A 13,220-nucleotide genomic window follows, 5' to 3' on the forward strand; every position below is an offset into this window, starting at 1 on the left:
TGTTTACACACAGAACGCACTTGTTTGCCTTTCCATGTTTTTGATTTGTGGCAAGTTGCAACAGGCTGGTTTAGTTGGTAAGGCAAGCACTAAATAGATGGACAGGGACTGACATGCCTAACACTATGGTTTTTGGCAATGTTAGCCTCATGGTTAGCACAGGCTTATCTGTAAAACCCGAAGTGTAATCTGTTTTTACGTGTATGCAACAGTATGCAAACGCACAGCCTTGCAAAATATTGTTTATTTGACTCGTACGTGTACACAGACGAGTAAAATGCAGATAGATAGATCAAAGAGTAGAAAACCAATAAATACAAACATTGTTTGAGTTGTTTCAAACAAATGTTTAAGGTTAATGGGTGATTCTCACAAAATCCAGACTTAGAAGGTGTCCACCATCATATTTTTTTAAAAAGCTCTTGAAGCCAATTTTTTATTTTTGCACATGTAAGATTAAGGTCTGAACTAACTATAACCATTATTTTTAGAGGATTTACAAAATATTTCCTATAGAATATTTTTTTTGATTATCATTATCAAAAAGTATCATTACCGCAACATGATATTACATTGAATATATGCATTTAAAACTCATGTTTCGGTAATGAGAATTATTTGAGAACTTTTATTTAGAGAGAAAAATAAGAACTGCTTACCTGGTAGCCATCTTGAGTGTCACAGTCAATTATGTCCCTTCCAACAAACTATTTTTGAAAATGTTAGTTCATTGAGGGCTTAAACAATGATTGAAAATTGTTGCGAAGGATGAGAAAATTGGTCTTGGACACATTTATATTCCTTATTATTGTCTCTACATTTACCAATGATCACCAAATACCACATGTTTCTTTACTGTAAATGTTTACAGTATAACATGCAATTTTTTAATTATAAATATCTCCATGTCAAAGAACCCAAATCCAGTCATGGACACGTTGCGGTAATGAACATTTTCCCCTTAAATGTGGAAGAAACTATAAAATTGGTTTGTATGATGTAATTTGTAATCATGTGCAATATAGTACATGAAGAGATGTTTGTATCTGCATGCTGCTTATTTTATCAAAATGTTTCATGAGTCTAATTTCGCGAGAATCACCCTAATACATTAACATCTATTATTGGTTGATAATGCGTTGTTTTTGCGTGATGCTGTCCTGTTAAGCCGATATGACAACTTAGACTACCAATGTTACTCTTATCTACCCTTTAGTTTCTCCAGCACTATTTTTACAAGGAGATTAGTCACCGTGTCATCATCATCTTGACAAAGTGTGAAAGCGAGTAGTGTGTGCACTCACACACAGGAGCTCAGGAGGGAGCCGAGATACGTCAAATAAGCATTCGGTGTTGCCCATGTGCAGAATACCATTGATTCTCATTGCTCATGCGTGTTACCCTGAAACCATGAAAAAATAACCATAAGGGGTGTTACTAAGAGAGAGACGGAGGAGTTGAGTGTATGTACGTATATGTGTGTGTGTTTGCATGATGGCTAAGCAGCATTACCGAGGTGAAGTCTGCCCTGAGGAAGAGGAGTAGAATTGTGTGTACCGGTGGGTCTTCTCAGTGGTGTAAACGTGCAGTCAGAAAAGATTTGGCAGACGGACGGCCGGTGGTTGCTGTGAGGCCTGGTGGTGAGCAGTCTTGCCCGGCAGGGGTTAATTTCGCATGGCTGCACCGCAGCCTCTTTCTGTCAGCCTGCGCTATGCGCCGCTCCGACACTTATTTCTTCTGAAAAGCCACTGCGGGTTTCGCTAGGCCTCGGCCATCGGATACCCTCCACCGGGGTAACCTTCACACATCGCAATGCTTAGACCTCCTTCTTCTTCTACCACAAAGTGAATCGGTTTAGGGAGAGAAAACAGAGAGATAGAGAGGAAAAAAAAGATCCTGCCAGTGGCAAAAACCTTGGTGTTGCCAAAGAGAGAGCGAGAGAGAGAGAGAGAAAGAGAGAGAGAGATGAGGTCTGAAGCTCGTCTTCGGGCAAAGAGAGTTAAATTGAGAGGACGCTAGTGGAGATTGAACGCTGGATCAGATAATGCCCGTGTGTCAACCGGATGGGGCAGTCTGCTTTGTGTCTGCCAAATAAAAGAGACTCGTATCTGAAAATACATGGATTGCTTTTTTTTCTTTAAGGAAACTCAAAAGGAAAACAGATTATTATTAATAATAATAATAATAATAATAATAATAATAATTAGATAAATACACTAATAGGGTCAAGCACAGAAACATTGTTTAAAAATTCTGCTTAATTTTTGCGAAGGCATTTTCTTGAGAAATAGTTTAAAAAACTTTGCAGAGATGTTTGATTTATCGGTCGGGTACCCAATTAGAAAAAGTGACCAAAACACCAGTCGCTGATAAATATACATTTATATTAAAAAAATATTTTAAAAAAATGAAATGCAGTGAGTCATCAAACCTTTTCTTGTTCCATTAATTCCTGTTGGGAATACATTTGTACAGCTAAAACGACAGTGACGGGCTTTAAATCGGTCTTTTGGATCCTCTCTCACGCAGCAAAGCGTCCAAAGGTGAACCGTAATCGCGTTCGCCACCGTGCTCTTTTGTGAAATGAAATAGCAGATGAAAAGAAGGGAAAACGCATCTTTAAAGTTTGCCCTCGCGTAAATGTCAATAGAGAACCTTTTCCATCATCAGCAGTAAATTCACATTGATGGCTCTTTTCTTCTCTCCATCGATCCGGCCATGAGAACGTAGATTTGTATCTGTTAATTAATGCGTCCTGAAACAGCATTTGTATTAATCAGGGAGATAAGAAAAATTGGATGCCTGCACGGGCATGACAACCGTAAAAGCGGGAACCCCTGATAAAATCGTTGATGGACCTCAATAAAGAGGGAAAAAAAGTTCTTCCTTCCACTCAATAAACTAATCATCCGGCTTTTAATTATTCTGCGGAGAGATGTGTGGAGATTGGGGAATGTGTAAATCTAATTATTTACTAACAGCAGTGGCTGGGAGGATGGGCTGGGAGTGGCACAGGGGGGAGCTCGAGGCGATGGGCTCTGTCCATCTGCCACTCCACCACTCCCCCCGTCCTGACCAGATCTACCACACTGTCCCTCTGGCTTTATTTTGTCTCTCTTTATTTTGTCTATCGCTCTTTGTCTTTCTCTTACTCTTGTTGTTTGACCTGACGTCCATCTTAATATCTGGTGTCTTTGGTGTCTTGTTATTCCTTCATTTGCTTGAACTCTACCAATAATTACAGATAGGAATCTTTGTGTAGCTTTGCGGATAGAATTGCAAAAGTAATTCTTAAACGGATCCATTGGTCGGATAAACAGAAAGCACCGTCCCAAACTCATGCCAGATTAATGCATTTGGTCTACACTTTTATCCAGTGCATTGCAAGCTATACATTTTAAAATGTTATCAATATTTGTGTGCTAATCCAATATTCCACCAACTGAGCTATAGGAACGCCATTAATTGTGTTAATGTTGTTGTGATCAAACAGAGAGCAAGTGACGTTTTTTTTTTATTTTTGGCATATTTTGCTGCATTTTTTGCAATGTTCGCACTGCAACTTTTATTCTTTAGCATTAGTAGGGAAGAGCAGTGCACAATCTAACGCTTTTTGGTTTTGGCTCAATCATTCAAAAAATATTTGAGTTTGATTAATTATATTTTTACACAAGCAACACACACATCTCTGTACAAATGAACATTTGAAGTTTGTTTCTATTTCTTATCATTCTTGGACAATTACACCAAACGTGACAGAAGTGCAAACGTTACAACTTACCCCATAGGTGGGGCTAATTATAACAGGCAGGGGGTTAGTTGTAACACTTGCTAAAATTAAGTTTGCAGGCAAATTTTTCAATACTATTTTGTCTATATACTTGAAGTGGATATTGTTTATATATCTGTCTATAATAGACAGGTATCCACACTGTATTCATTCATCCAGCCCTTTTCTAACAATAGTTGGATTATAAATAGATACAAATGTCTAAATATGTGAGAAAAAGCAGCACAATTATGACAAAAAAAAATTTATATGTCGCCCAGTCTGTAATAATCATACTACAGTTTCAAAAATCTAATTCTGAGATAATGAGCATCAAAGTCTGATTTTAGCCATTCATTTCATTATGATTTCAATCTTTGACGTGACCTTATTCAATCAATATTCAAGATATGAACAAAAATAAATTTGACACACGATTTTTGATAAGACAGGCACATTTATTTTGTTGGCAGCCAGCAATCATTCGTGTGTAGCCTATTTAAAACAACGGCAAGAATTACGCTAACGTTAGCGGTTTTCATATCGTAAGTGCTGAGGGGTAAGTTGTAACACAGCGTTACAATTAACCCCGCTTGAAATATTTTCAAGCCCACCAAAAGAGCTGCAGACATATTTCAAAATTATGCGATGTTTTAGTCAACAAGACACTGATTAATATGACATAGCATTGGATTTGTTATCTTACACACCCAACTTAGAAACCAAAAAAAATATGATGAAAAAATGTACTTACATGTCACCAAAACACTCATTCATCAATAACTTTCTGGAAAAACATTATACATTTCCATTAATTTGCGGGAGATCGTCTTTTGGCAGCATGAAAAAAATACTGGTGCAACAATGTAAACAGTCTGTGTTACAACTAACCCCGCCTTAGTTTTTGTCCCGCGCACCCCTATCCTTAGAATCTGTATTGTGCTTATTTTGTTACTGTAGATTATCTGTTCAGCACTTAAGTAAGCTTTGTTGTGTTAGAATGTACTTTACAAATATTTTTACTTGCTTACTAATTTGATGTAAAAATTACACAAATATTTATGGAATTATTCAGAATACATTACTAGTTATTACCAGGTCAAAATCAATAGCATTTCATTAAATCATGCAGTACAAAAAATTTTCTTTACTGTATATCCAGATATGGATTTTTTCCAAGTATCAGGAATATTAAAGGATTACAAGTAGCTCCAAGGAGAGAGAGAGAACATGATCTTATTTTTAGTCCGTGCCACCTTTCATTGAGGCCAGTCTCTTTGTAAGAATGCGGCATTAGACCCCTTAAGAAATTCTTGGCTTAATCCCTTTTGATGATTTTATTAAGTAGTAAAGGATGACTCTGCCAACTGGCATTGAGCACACTTGCACCAGCAGGCCAGGGAAGCCACCAACTGCTCACCAGCTCTTAGTCTGCCTCTAATGAGATCAGAGATGTTAACAGTTTGCGATAATAAATTAGCGGTTGATATAAACAATAGCCCGAAACCTATACCTAATGAGCTCCGTGCCATCAGTGATTAACTCACGAAAGAGATTTTAAAAAAGGATAGGGAAAAGCAAAACTGCCTGCTTTCTTTAAAGGCATCTCTACACAACAGATGTTGGTAAGCATCGCTTTCCTGCCGTTCCCCTGCCATCCAGATTAGCCCCCTTGCTGTCGCAAAAAGAAATGATTCATCTGTTTTTCGAAGAGCGGGAGTGAGATGATAAGAGAGGTAGATGCACGGTCAGATGGGTGTCCAATGCAAACAGGTGCCGCCTTTGGAGTCAATGATGGGCATTCAAGCAGTTCTTCAGTCTGTTTATTTTTTGTAACACACTACAATCGTTGTAGTATTTGTTTAGATTAGACTAACATGGACTAGCAATGAACAATACTTCAACAGGATTTATTAGTTCATTTATAATCTTAGTTCATTATACATTTTTTTAATACAAAAGTTAATGCACAAAGAGCTAGCATGCGCAATTGTACTGGAATTAAAAGTACAACGTGGGACTTTTAGAAGGATCACTTGACAGAAATGCAATATAGTATGCATAACGATGTTATATGTGTTGTATAAAAACCTTAGAAAATGAACCGTATTGTTTTTATTACCTTAGAATTAAAATTTTTTATCTATATACACCGCCGGTCTCCTTACATGGAAGTCGCCGTCAGCCCTAAACTGACATTTTGTCATCTGAGACAAAATGTCCGTTTTGACAAAATGTTTGTCCTGTTGTCGCTATCGTAGCTTCTCTTTGCGTTTCGAAAGTGAGCTTGGTTGCAATTCGCAATCTCACCACTAGATGCCGCTAAAAACGTACACTGAATTAGGGCTGGAATGACACGTCAACCTAGTCGATTACGTAGTTATGTCGATTTGTCGGAAATGCGTCAATGCATTGTTTACAGTTTTAAACAATGGCGGCTTCAGCTCCGGGTGATACTGACAATCAGGCGTTATACCAAACAGCCAGAACGCGATCAAAAGTGTGGAAATACTTTATGAAGAGACCAAATAAAATGTTGCTCTGCACACTGTTTAAAACTGAAATGGCATCCCACACAGCAGCACAACATCTATGCATGGACACTCAGCAAAAAAAATCATTCTAGCTAAACTTGTTTTTTTTACCCGGAACTTAAGAAAAGTTCAATGTTAAAGTTGATGCTTATTCCGTTTGATTTATTTTTATTTTACTTATTTAATTTTAATTATTATATGCCTATTTTATTGTTTAAGGTGAATAATGCCCCTTTTGCACTGTTTATGTTAGGCTGAATTTATGTTGGACTTGTCTTTATGTGATTTGTTATATTTTCCGTGGAACTGCCACTTTATGTTTTGTGTTGAAAATTTTTGTTTGTGTATTTGTTTAATAAAAAATTTGGTTAAATAAAATATTTACATTAATGGCAGATGTTAACATTTATTATTTATAAAATAATATAAATTATATATATAAAAAATCATTTGACTAAATGACTAATCGAACAAATAATCGATAGATTAATCGGTTGAAAAAATAGCCAATAGTTGCAGCTCTACACTGGGCTTTTAACTAACATTAACAAAAATGTATAAATGCTGGAAAACTTTATTGCTCATTGTTAGTTTATGCATTTACTGTTAACAAATACAACCTTATTGTAAAGTGTTACTAATCTTATTGAAGTGAAAGCGGCGTGCTTCTCAAGTATGCCACGCATACTCGAAATGTGTCCTCTGCGTTTAACCCTTCCCAGTGAGTAGTGAACACAAACAGAACAGTGGGCAGCTATCCCAGTGCCCAGGGAGCAATTAGGGTCGCAACCTGCCAGTCGTGAGACTCGAACCAACAACTCTCAGGTTACATGCCGGACTCTCTTACCACTAGACTATGACTGATTTTATTACTCTAGTTCGAGAATTTTCCATTTTCCAGATTGATAGTTTTTGGCATTCTCATAATATTGTAATGAGTCCATGTATCAAGCAGATTAAGTATGTTTCTTATTTAAAAATGTGATTATTTAAAGAACACAAGGGTTAACCTCCATGTGTCATAGACAGACTTCAATGGCATTCATGAACATGAACTTCACGATTTCCATCACTTCCAGCAAAAGACAGCGGAAAAAAAGTGTGTGTGCAGAGTGGGGGAGGTGGAAAAAGAAGGAGTTTGAGGCAAGCAATTAGTCTTTCAGTTGGTGTGATGGGAAGAATTGATCCATGGTGCATGTTGGGGGAGATAAGGAGTGCCCTCCCTCAGGATGCCCCCTGGCCGGCAACGCGGCAGGAGACGAGAGCCGAGGCTCGTGCTAGATGCTTTAGCTCGATCCCACTGGAGTTTTCCTCCGTGTTACTCCTCCAGAATGTCAATTCTTCCCGCTATAACGTGAACCAGAAACTTCTCGCAATGAGTCTTTTGTTTCATAGGTTGGAATCCAGTTAAACAAAGCTTTTTCTTTCTCCCACTGTTTCTCAGGGTTTTCCACGCTGTCGTTGGCAGATCAGATGAGTCTTCTGCAGAGCGCTTGGATGGAGATCCTGATCTTGCGCGTGGTGTACCGCTCGCTTTCTTTTGAGGACAAGCTGGTGTACGCCGAGGACTACATCATGGATGAGGACCAGTCCAAACTGGCCGGCCTGCTGGACCTAAACAATGCGATCCTGCAGCTGGTGAAGAAGTACAAAACCATGAAGCTGGAGAAGGAGGAGTTTGTCACTCTTAAAGCTATAGCGCTCGCTAACTCGGGTAAGATTTATTATGTATAGCGTTAAATTTACATTTGACTGATGCTTTTATCCAAAATGACTTGCATTACGTTACAAGGTCATTTATTAGTACCTGGTGCTCGATGTTTTACTCTCGCTTTTTTGCAAACACACAGACACATAACAACACACAAAAACCAGTGATCCCATCCCTGTCCGCCCCTTTTGAAATCCTTCTGCGTCCGAATTAGCATAAGTCTCTCCTCAGATGCTTCTTAAGTAAGGAGACCATCGCTATGCACCTGCATGTCAATAACAAGGTCTGATGTTGTCCACCATCGACAGTCACACCATGGCCCTCCGGCTCCCTTTGTGTTGACCCCATCTTTGAACTTTATCTTGGTTGCCGGCCAGTAGTTTTCCCTTTAATTACAAGAAGGAAACTGTCAATAAAATCTGTTAAATGGGACGCAATGAGCAGCTTGAATGAGAGGGCGGCTATTTGTTCAAATTCTCCAGCGCTCAAGGTATTGACAGTTTGTTTTCTAGGGCCATATGTGACGATCAATCTCCGGCTGGGCCTGGCCATGCTGAAAAATGAAAAAGCAGATTGCTCTTGCTCGCTTGCGGATGACGGCACGCTAGTTTGGCCCGGCCCGGCGGACACCGGGGGCCGTTCTGCCCAAAGTGCACCCCTGAGAGGGAGCGCGTGACTCTTTTGAGAAATTCTTTTTTAATTGATTTGGCGATTAGCGCTTCATCTCTGTTTGTTGACGCACACGTTCACTCGCACAAGAGTTTTTGAGTCGATATGTAGATGGATTTAGGAGGCTGTTGTCTTCCGTCTGTCCGGGAGATGATCGGGCTTTATGGTTTTCCACTGGAGCATACTAGTGCAATCTCTTTTTCCTTTCTCTTTCTTTACTTTCTTTCTATGGCTCTTTTCTCAAGAGAGACATGCATCATGTCCGTTTTCAAAGGTGAGCCATTTTGTCACTTCTTTTTTGCTGGAGAGGAGAGTGTTTCAGACAGGTGCTGACAAAAATGATGCACTCCACCATTTTCCAAAGCCCTGAGGTGCTGGGTAGTTCTGCTCAGAGCCAATATATTTTACAGCCTTTCAATAGACATGCTATTGTTTAAGACAGTATTTGGTCTCTGACTATTTGTGTACTCTGAACTGTACATCCTATTTATTTGCAAGCTTTGCAAGCATTACAGGAATTGGCAGCTGTTAATACGTAGTATTAATACATAACTTTAAAAAACAAGTAAGTTTAAATAGATGGTGAGGCGTTCAATGTAGACGTACTTACTGTACAACATTTAATTGTACACTGTGAAAAAATTCTGTAGAAATTACAATGTTATTGCAGCTGGGTTGCCGGTAATTTACTGTAGATTTAAATTTATGTTATTTACTGGCAAGAATTTGTTCAAATAAATTTTAAATATTAACAAGTCTTTATCTTTACAGAATAAAACTATACAATAATGGCCTCATGCAAAGCATTCTGGGAACCAGAAATCATCATCAACCGTTTTCTGTTTTTTGCTTCAGATTTTGTTTCCCAGAATGTTTTGCTTGATGCAGTTTTTTTAGTATTACTCTGTAAAGATAAAGACTTGTAAATGTTTAATGTTAATTTAACTTTGAACAAAATGTTGCCAGTAAATAATATACATTTAAATATACAGTAAGTTACCGGCAACCCAGCTGCAATAACACTGTAATTTCTACGGAATTTTTTTTAAGTGTTTATTAAAAAAAATAATGTTTACAACTAAAAATCGTAAAACATTGCAAATCTTTCATAGCATAAAAATTGCTGTATTTCCCCCTTAACCATTTTATCGATAATGTTACCTCTCTAATCCTACCCCAAACCCTTACCCTATATATATATATATATATATATACTGTAATTATTCAGCTGGTTGCCAGTAACTTACTGTAGAAGATAAAGACTGAAAATGTTTCATGTTCATTTAACTTTGAACAAACTGTTGCCAGAAAATAACATAAATGTAAAATCTACAGTAAGTTACTGGCAGCTAGTTGCCAGTAATTCCCAGTAATACTGTAATTTCTACAGAATTTTTTTTACAGTGTATCTGGAGTATACGAAGTACAAAGAAATATTTAAGTTATTAATCCACAATAACAAAATGTTGCCAGTAAATAACATAAATTTAAATCTACAGTAAGTTACCAGCAACCCAGCTGCAATAACACTGTAATTTCTACGGAATTTTTTAAAGTGTTTATTTTTAAAAAAGTATTATTTTTTTTACAACTAAAAGTCGTAAAACATTGCAAATCTTTCATAGCATAAAAATTTCTGTATTTCCCCGTTAACCATTTTATCGATAATGTTACCTCTCTAATCCTACCCCAAACCCTTACCCTATATGGCAGCTAGTTGCCAGTAATACCCAGTAATACTGTAATTTCTACAGACATTTTTTACAGTTTATCTGGAGTATACGAAGTACAAAGAAATATTTAAGTTATTAATCCACGATAACATTAATCAGCTCTTCACATTTCAAATTTAAAGCTCACGTAACACACGCTGTTTCTGCATTTCTGATGTTAATCTGGAGTACCCATAGAGTAGTATGACATCCTTTATATCTCTGAAGAGTCTTTAGTTTAATCAGATTTATAAAAGAAAGATTAGCTTTACCGAATCTTTCCGATAACGTACGAAAAAATGAAGAAGGCGGAGTTATATCGCGGGAGGAGCGAGGACGAGTCATGCAATACTATACAACACTGTTTTAACTTTTGATTCACTACATGTTCGTGTCATTTATATAATATACACGCGCCTATTTCCAACATAAGACAGAAGTCTTACTTACTACGTGTAACTCGTCATGACCCGGTTCTGAAAATCCACCGCATCAAACACACACGCAAAACTCCGCTGCTAATCCGGATAATAAACTATATCCATTGTTTCCATAAGGCTGGATGTCTTCTCCTTACATCCAAAAACACACTTCTTCTTGTGCCATTGTTGAATTTTGTAATTAAACAAAGCTGAGTGGCGTGATAACCTGTTAGCAAGCTCTAGCGTCTCCCGCTGACTGACGGCTGGGCGGGGATTTCCGGGGGAAGTTTTCCGGCGGAAGCCCATATAAAGAAGTGATACGTATCGAAAACCCCTGAAACGTCAGTTAGAACCGTAATCGAAAAAAACTAGCCGAAACTTGTACGAACCCTGGCGAAGTGCATTCGGCACAGAAATACTCTGAAACACGCCCAACTGCAAATTCTATAACTGTGTTAATAAGTCAGAATGCTTGAAATACCATTAAACCCCCCCTTTAAACATACATTGACTGAAAGATGGCAATTTTGCAAATCTGTGATTTAGCACCCAGGAACCAATAGGCGTAAAGCAATGTGTCGTAAAGCTTCTTGAGGTGCCATATTTGAATTCAAATTCACAACGAATTCGAGATTTAACATTTACGATCGCTGTTGAGAAACTGGGATAAAGGGCTGAATTCGGATTTGTTCCTTGCAATCGTATGAATTTCATTAATATGAGTTAGAAACGCCAATGCCAACGATTTTAATATTTATGAATAGGAATACGTACAAATCTGCATGTCTGTAAAGCTGTTAATACATAAAAAAATTAACGTATTAGGTCTATTAACACGATATTATACGTTTCAGTGTGTATGAAAACGCAAGTAAATGTACGTGTAATACGTCGATCACGCTGGAATTGGAAACATTGAGTTATTTTGAAGGACATGATTTAAAGGGATGGTTCACCCCAAAATTCTCTCATCATTTACTCACCCTCAAGTTGTTACAAACCTGTGTACATTTATTTGTTCTGCTAAGCACAAAGGAACATATTTGTAATCGAGCAGGAAGAAATAATAACTATGGAAGTGAATGGTGCCCCAGATCTGTTTAGCTATTAACATTGAAAATATCCTCTTGTGTTCAGCAGAATAAAGAAATGTATACAGGTTTGCAATAACTTGAAGATGAGTAAATGATGACAGAATAATTTTTTGGGTGAACTATCCCTTTAAGTGGATAGCATGAAAAACAACATTAAGAAAATAAATCATTATGTGTATAAAATTAAACAATAAATTAAAAGGAACTTCTTTAATGTCACTTTTACAGTAAATCATTATTAATTCTCTGAGCAAATCAATTTTCTTTATGAAAAATAACAAAGCTGTTGCTGTACCAACCATGTATAGTTTTAAGGAGATTATTTTTTACATATTTATTACCATAGTTTTACTACAACTAGCGTGGTTAAACTATGCTTACTGTACTGAGACAATGACAAATTTGTGGTTACTGTGATTTTACTACAAATACCGTTGTTGAACTAAGGTGGCCACAGTTCATTTTCATAACAGATTTCCCTTTGATTTCCTCGCGGATGTCGTCTCGATTATAAATTTCAGTTAAAAGGCAACACCTACGAGACCCAATCGCTAAAAATATACATTTTACCAAAATGCCTTGAGTATTCTTCAGCCTCCAGCAGTGATGGTGAGATTGATAGAGCCTCCGGTCTGGCAGCTTGCGTGGAAAGGTGCAGGTAAGCACTTTCCTGCCAGGGATTTCTGTCGGATCACAGGTCACTTTTCAGATGGCCAAAGCCCATGTGAATGATGGACGAGACCTCGCCGTCTGAATTCCAGATGGGTGGAGAGCGAGATCCAGACACTGAACGCTTAGAATACTGAAACGTAGGAAAACGTTCTGTATTAATCTCATAGGAAACCTCTCACGAGGTCTTGCTTTTATCAATACTTGACCGTATAATTATTATTTAACGTGTATGTATCAATTGATTCGAGTAATGTATTGATCGTGACATCTTTGCCAAAAGCCAGTGTGCATTTGGACATTTTATCCTGAGGGAAAAGGATTGGATTGACACGCCACAGTAGAAAACCAGTCAATATCGTCGGTGGAGTCAGTCTATAAAGAGCAAGTCAGACAAAACACATTGTGATAAAATAAAACCATGAAAGCACTGTGTAAGACATAGATGTGCAGGAAAAAATTAGAGGGATTGTTCAGTCGAAAAAAAGTATGATTTTCTTTGTCCAAGCTGCTCTTTTTATACAGTGAATGTGGATGGGACCAGGAACAGCCGTGGACCCCATTCACTTTCATTGTATACCATACACTTATTGACATATTCATGTAGTCAAACTGATTTTAAAGGTGCCATAGAATAAAA

General features: G+C 37.6%; 1 protein-coding gene and 1 long non-coding RNA gene across 8 annotated transcripts in view; one reads left to right on the forward strand and one right to left on the reverse strand.

The window, feature by feature from the left end:
• LOC141365364 (uncharacterized) overlaps positions 1 to 13,220 on the reverse strand; it is a 310,045-nt gene that overhangs the window by 237,250 nt on the left and 59,575 nt on the right. The window lies entirely within an intron of this gene.
• esrrga (estrogen-related receptor gamma a) overlaps positions 1 to 13,220 on the forward strand; it is a 231,258-nt gene that overhangs the window by 210,204 nt on the left and 7,834 nt on the right. For all 7 annotated transcript variants that reach the window (XM_055172189.2, XM_055172186.2, XM_055172185.2 and 4 more), the window contains one exon: positions 7,748 to 8,017. In XM_055172189.2, the coding sequence (XP_055028164.1) occupies positions 7,748 to 8,017 (270 nt within the window). The remainder of the gene's footprint in view (positions 1 to 7,747; positions 8,018 to 13,220) is intronic.

Source organism: Misgurnus anguillicaudatus, chromosome 7 (genome assembly GCF_027580225.2).
Source record: "Misgurnus anguillicaudatus chromosome 7, ASM2758022v2, whole genome shotgun sequence".
NCBI lineage: Eukaryota > Metazoa > Chordata > Actinopteri > Cypriniformes > Cobitidae > Misgurnus > Misgurnus anguillicaudatus.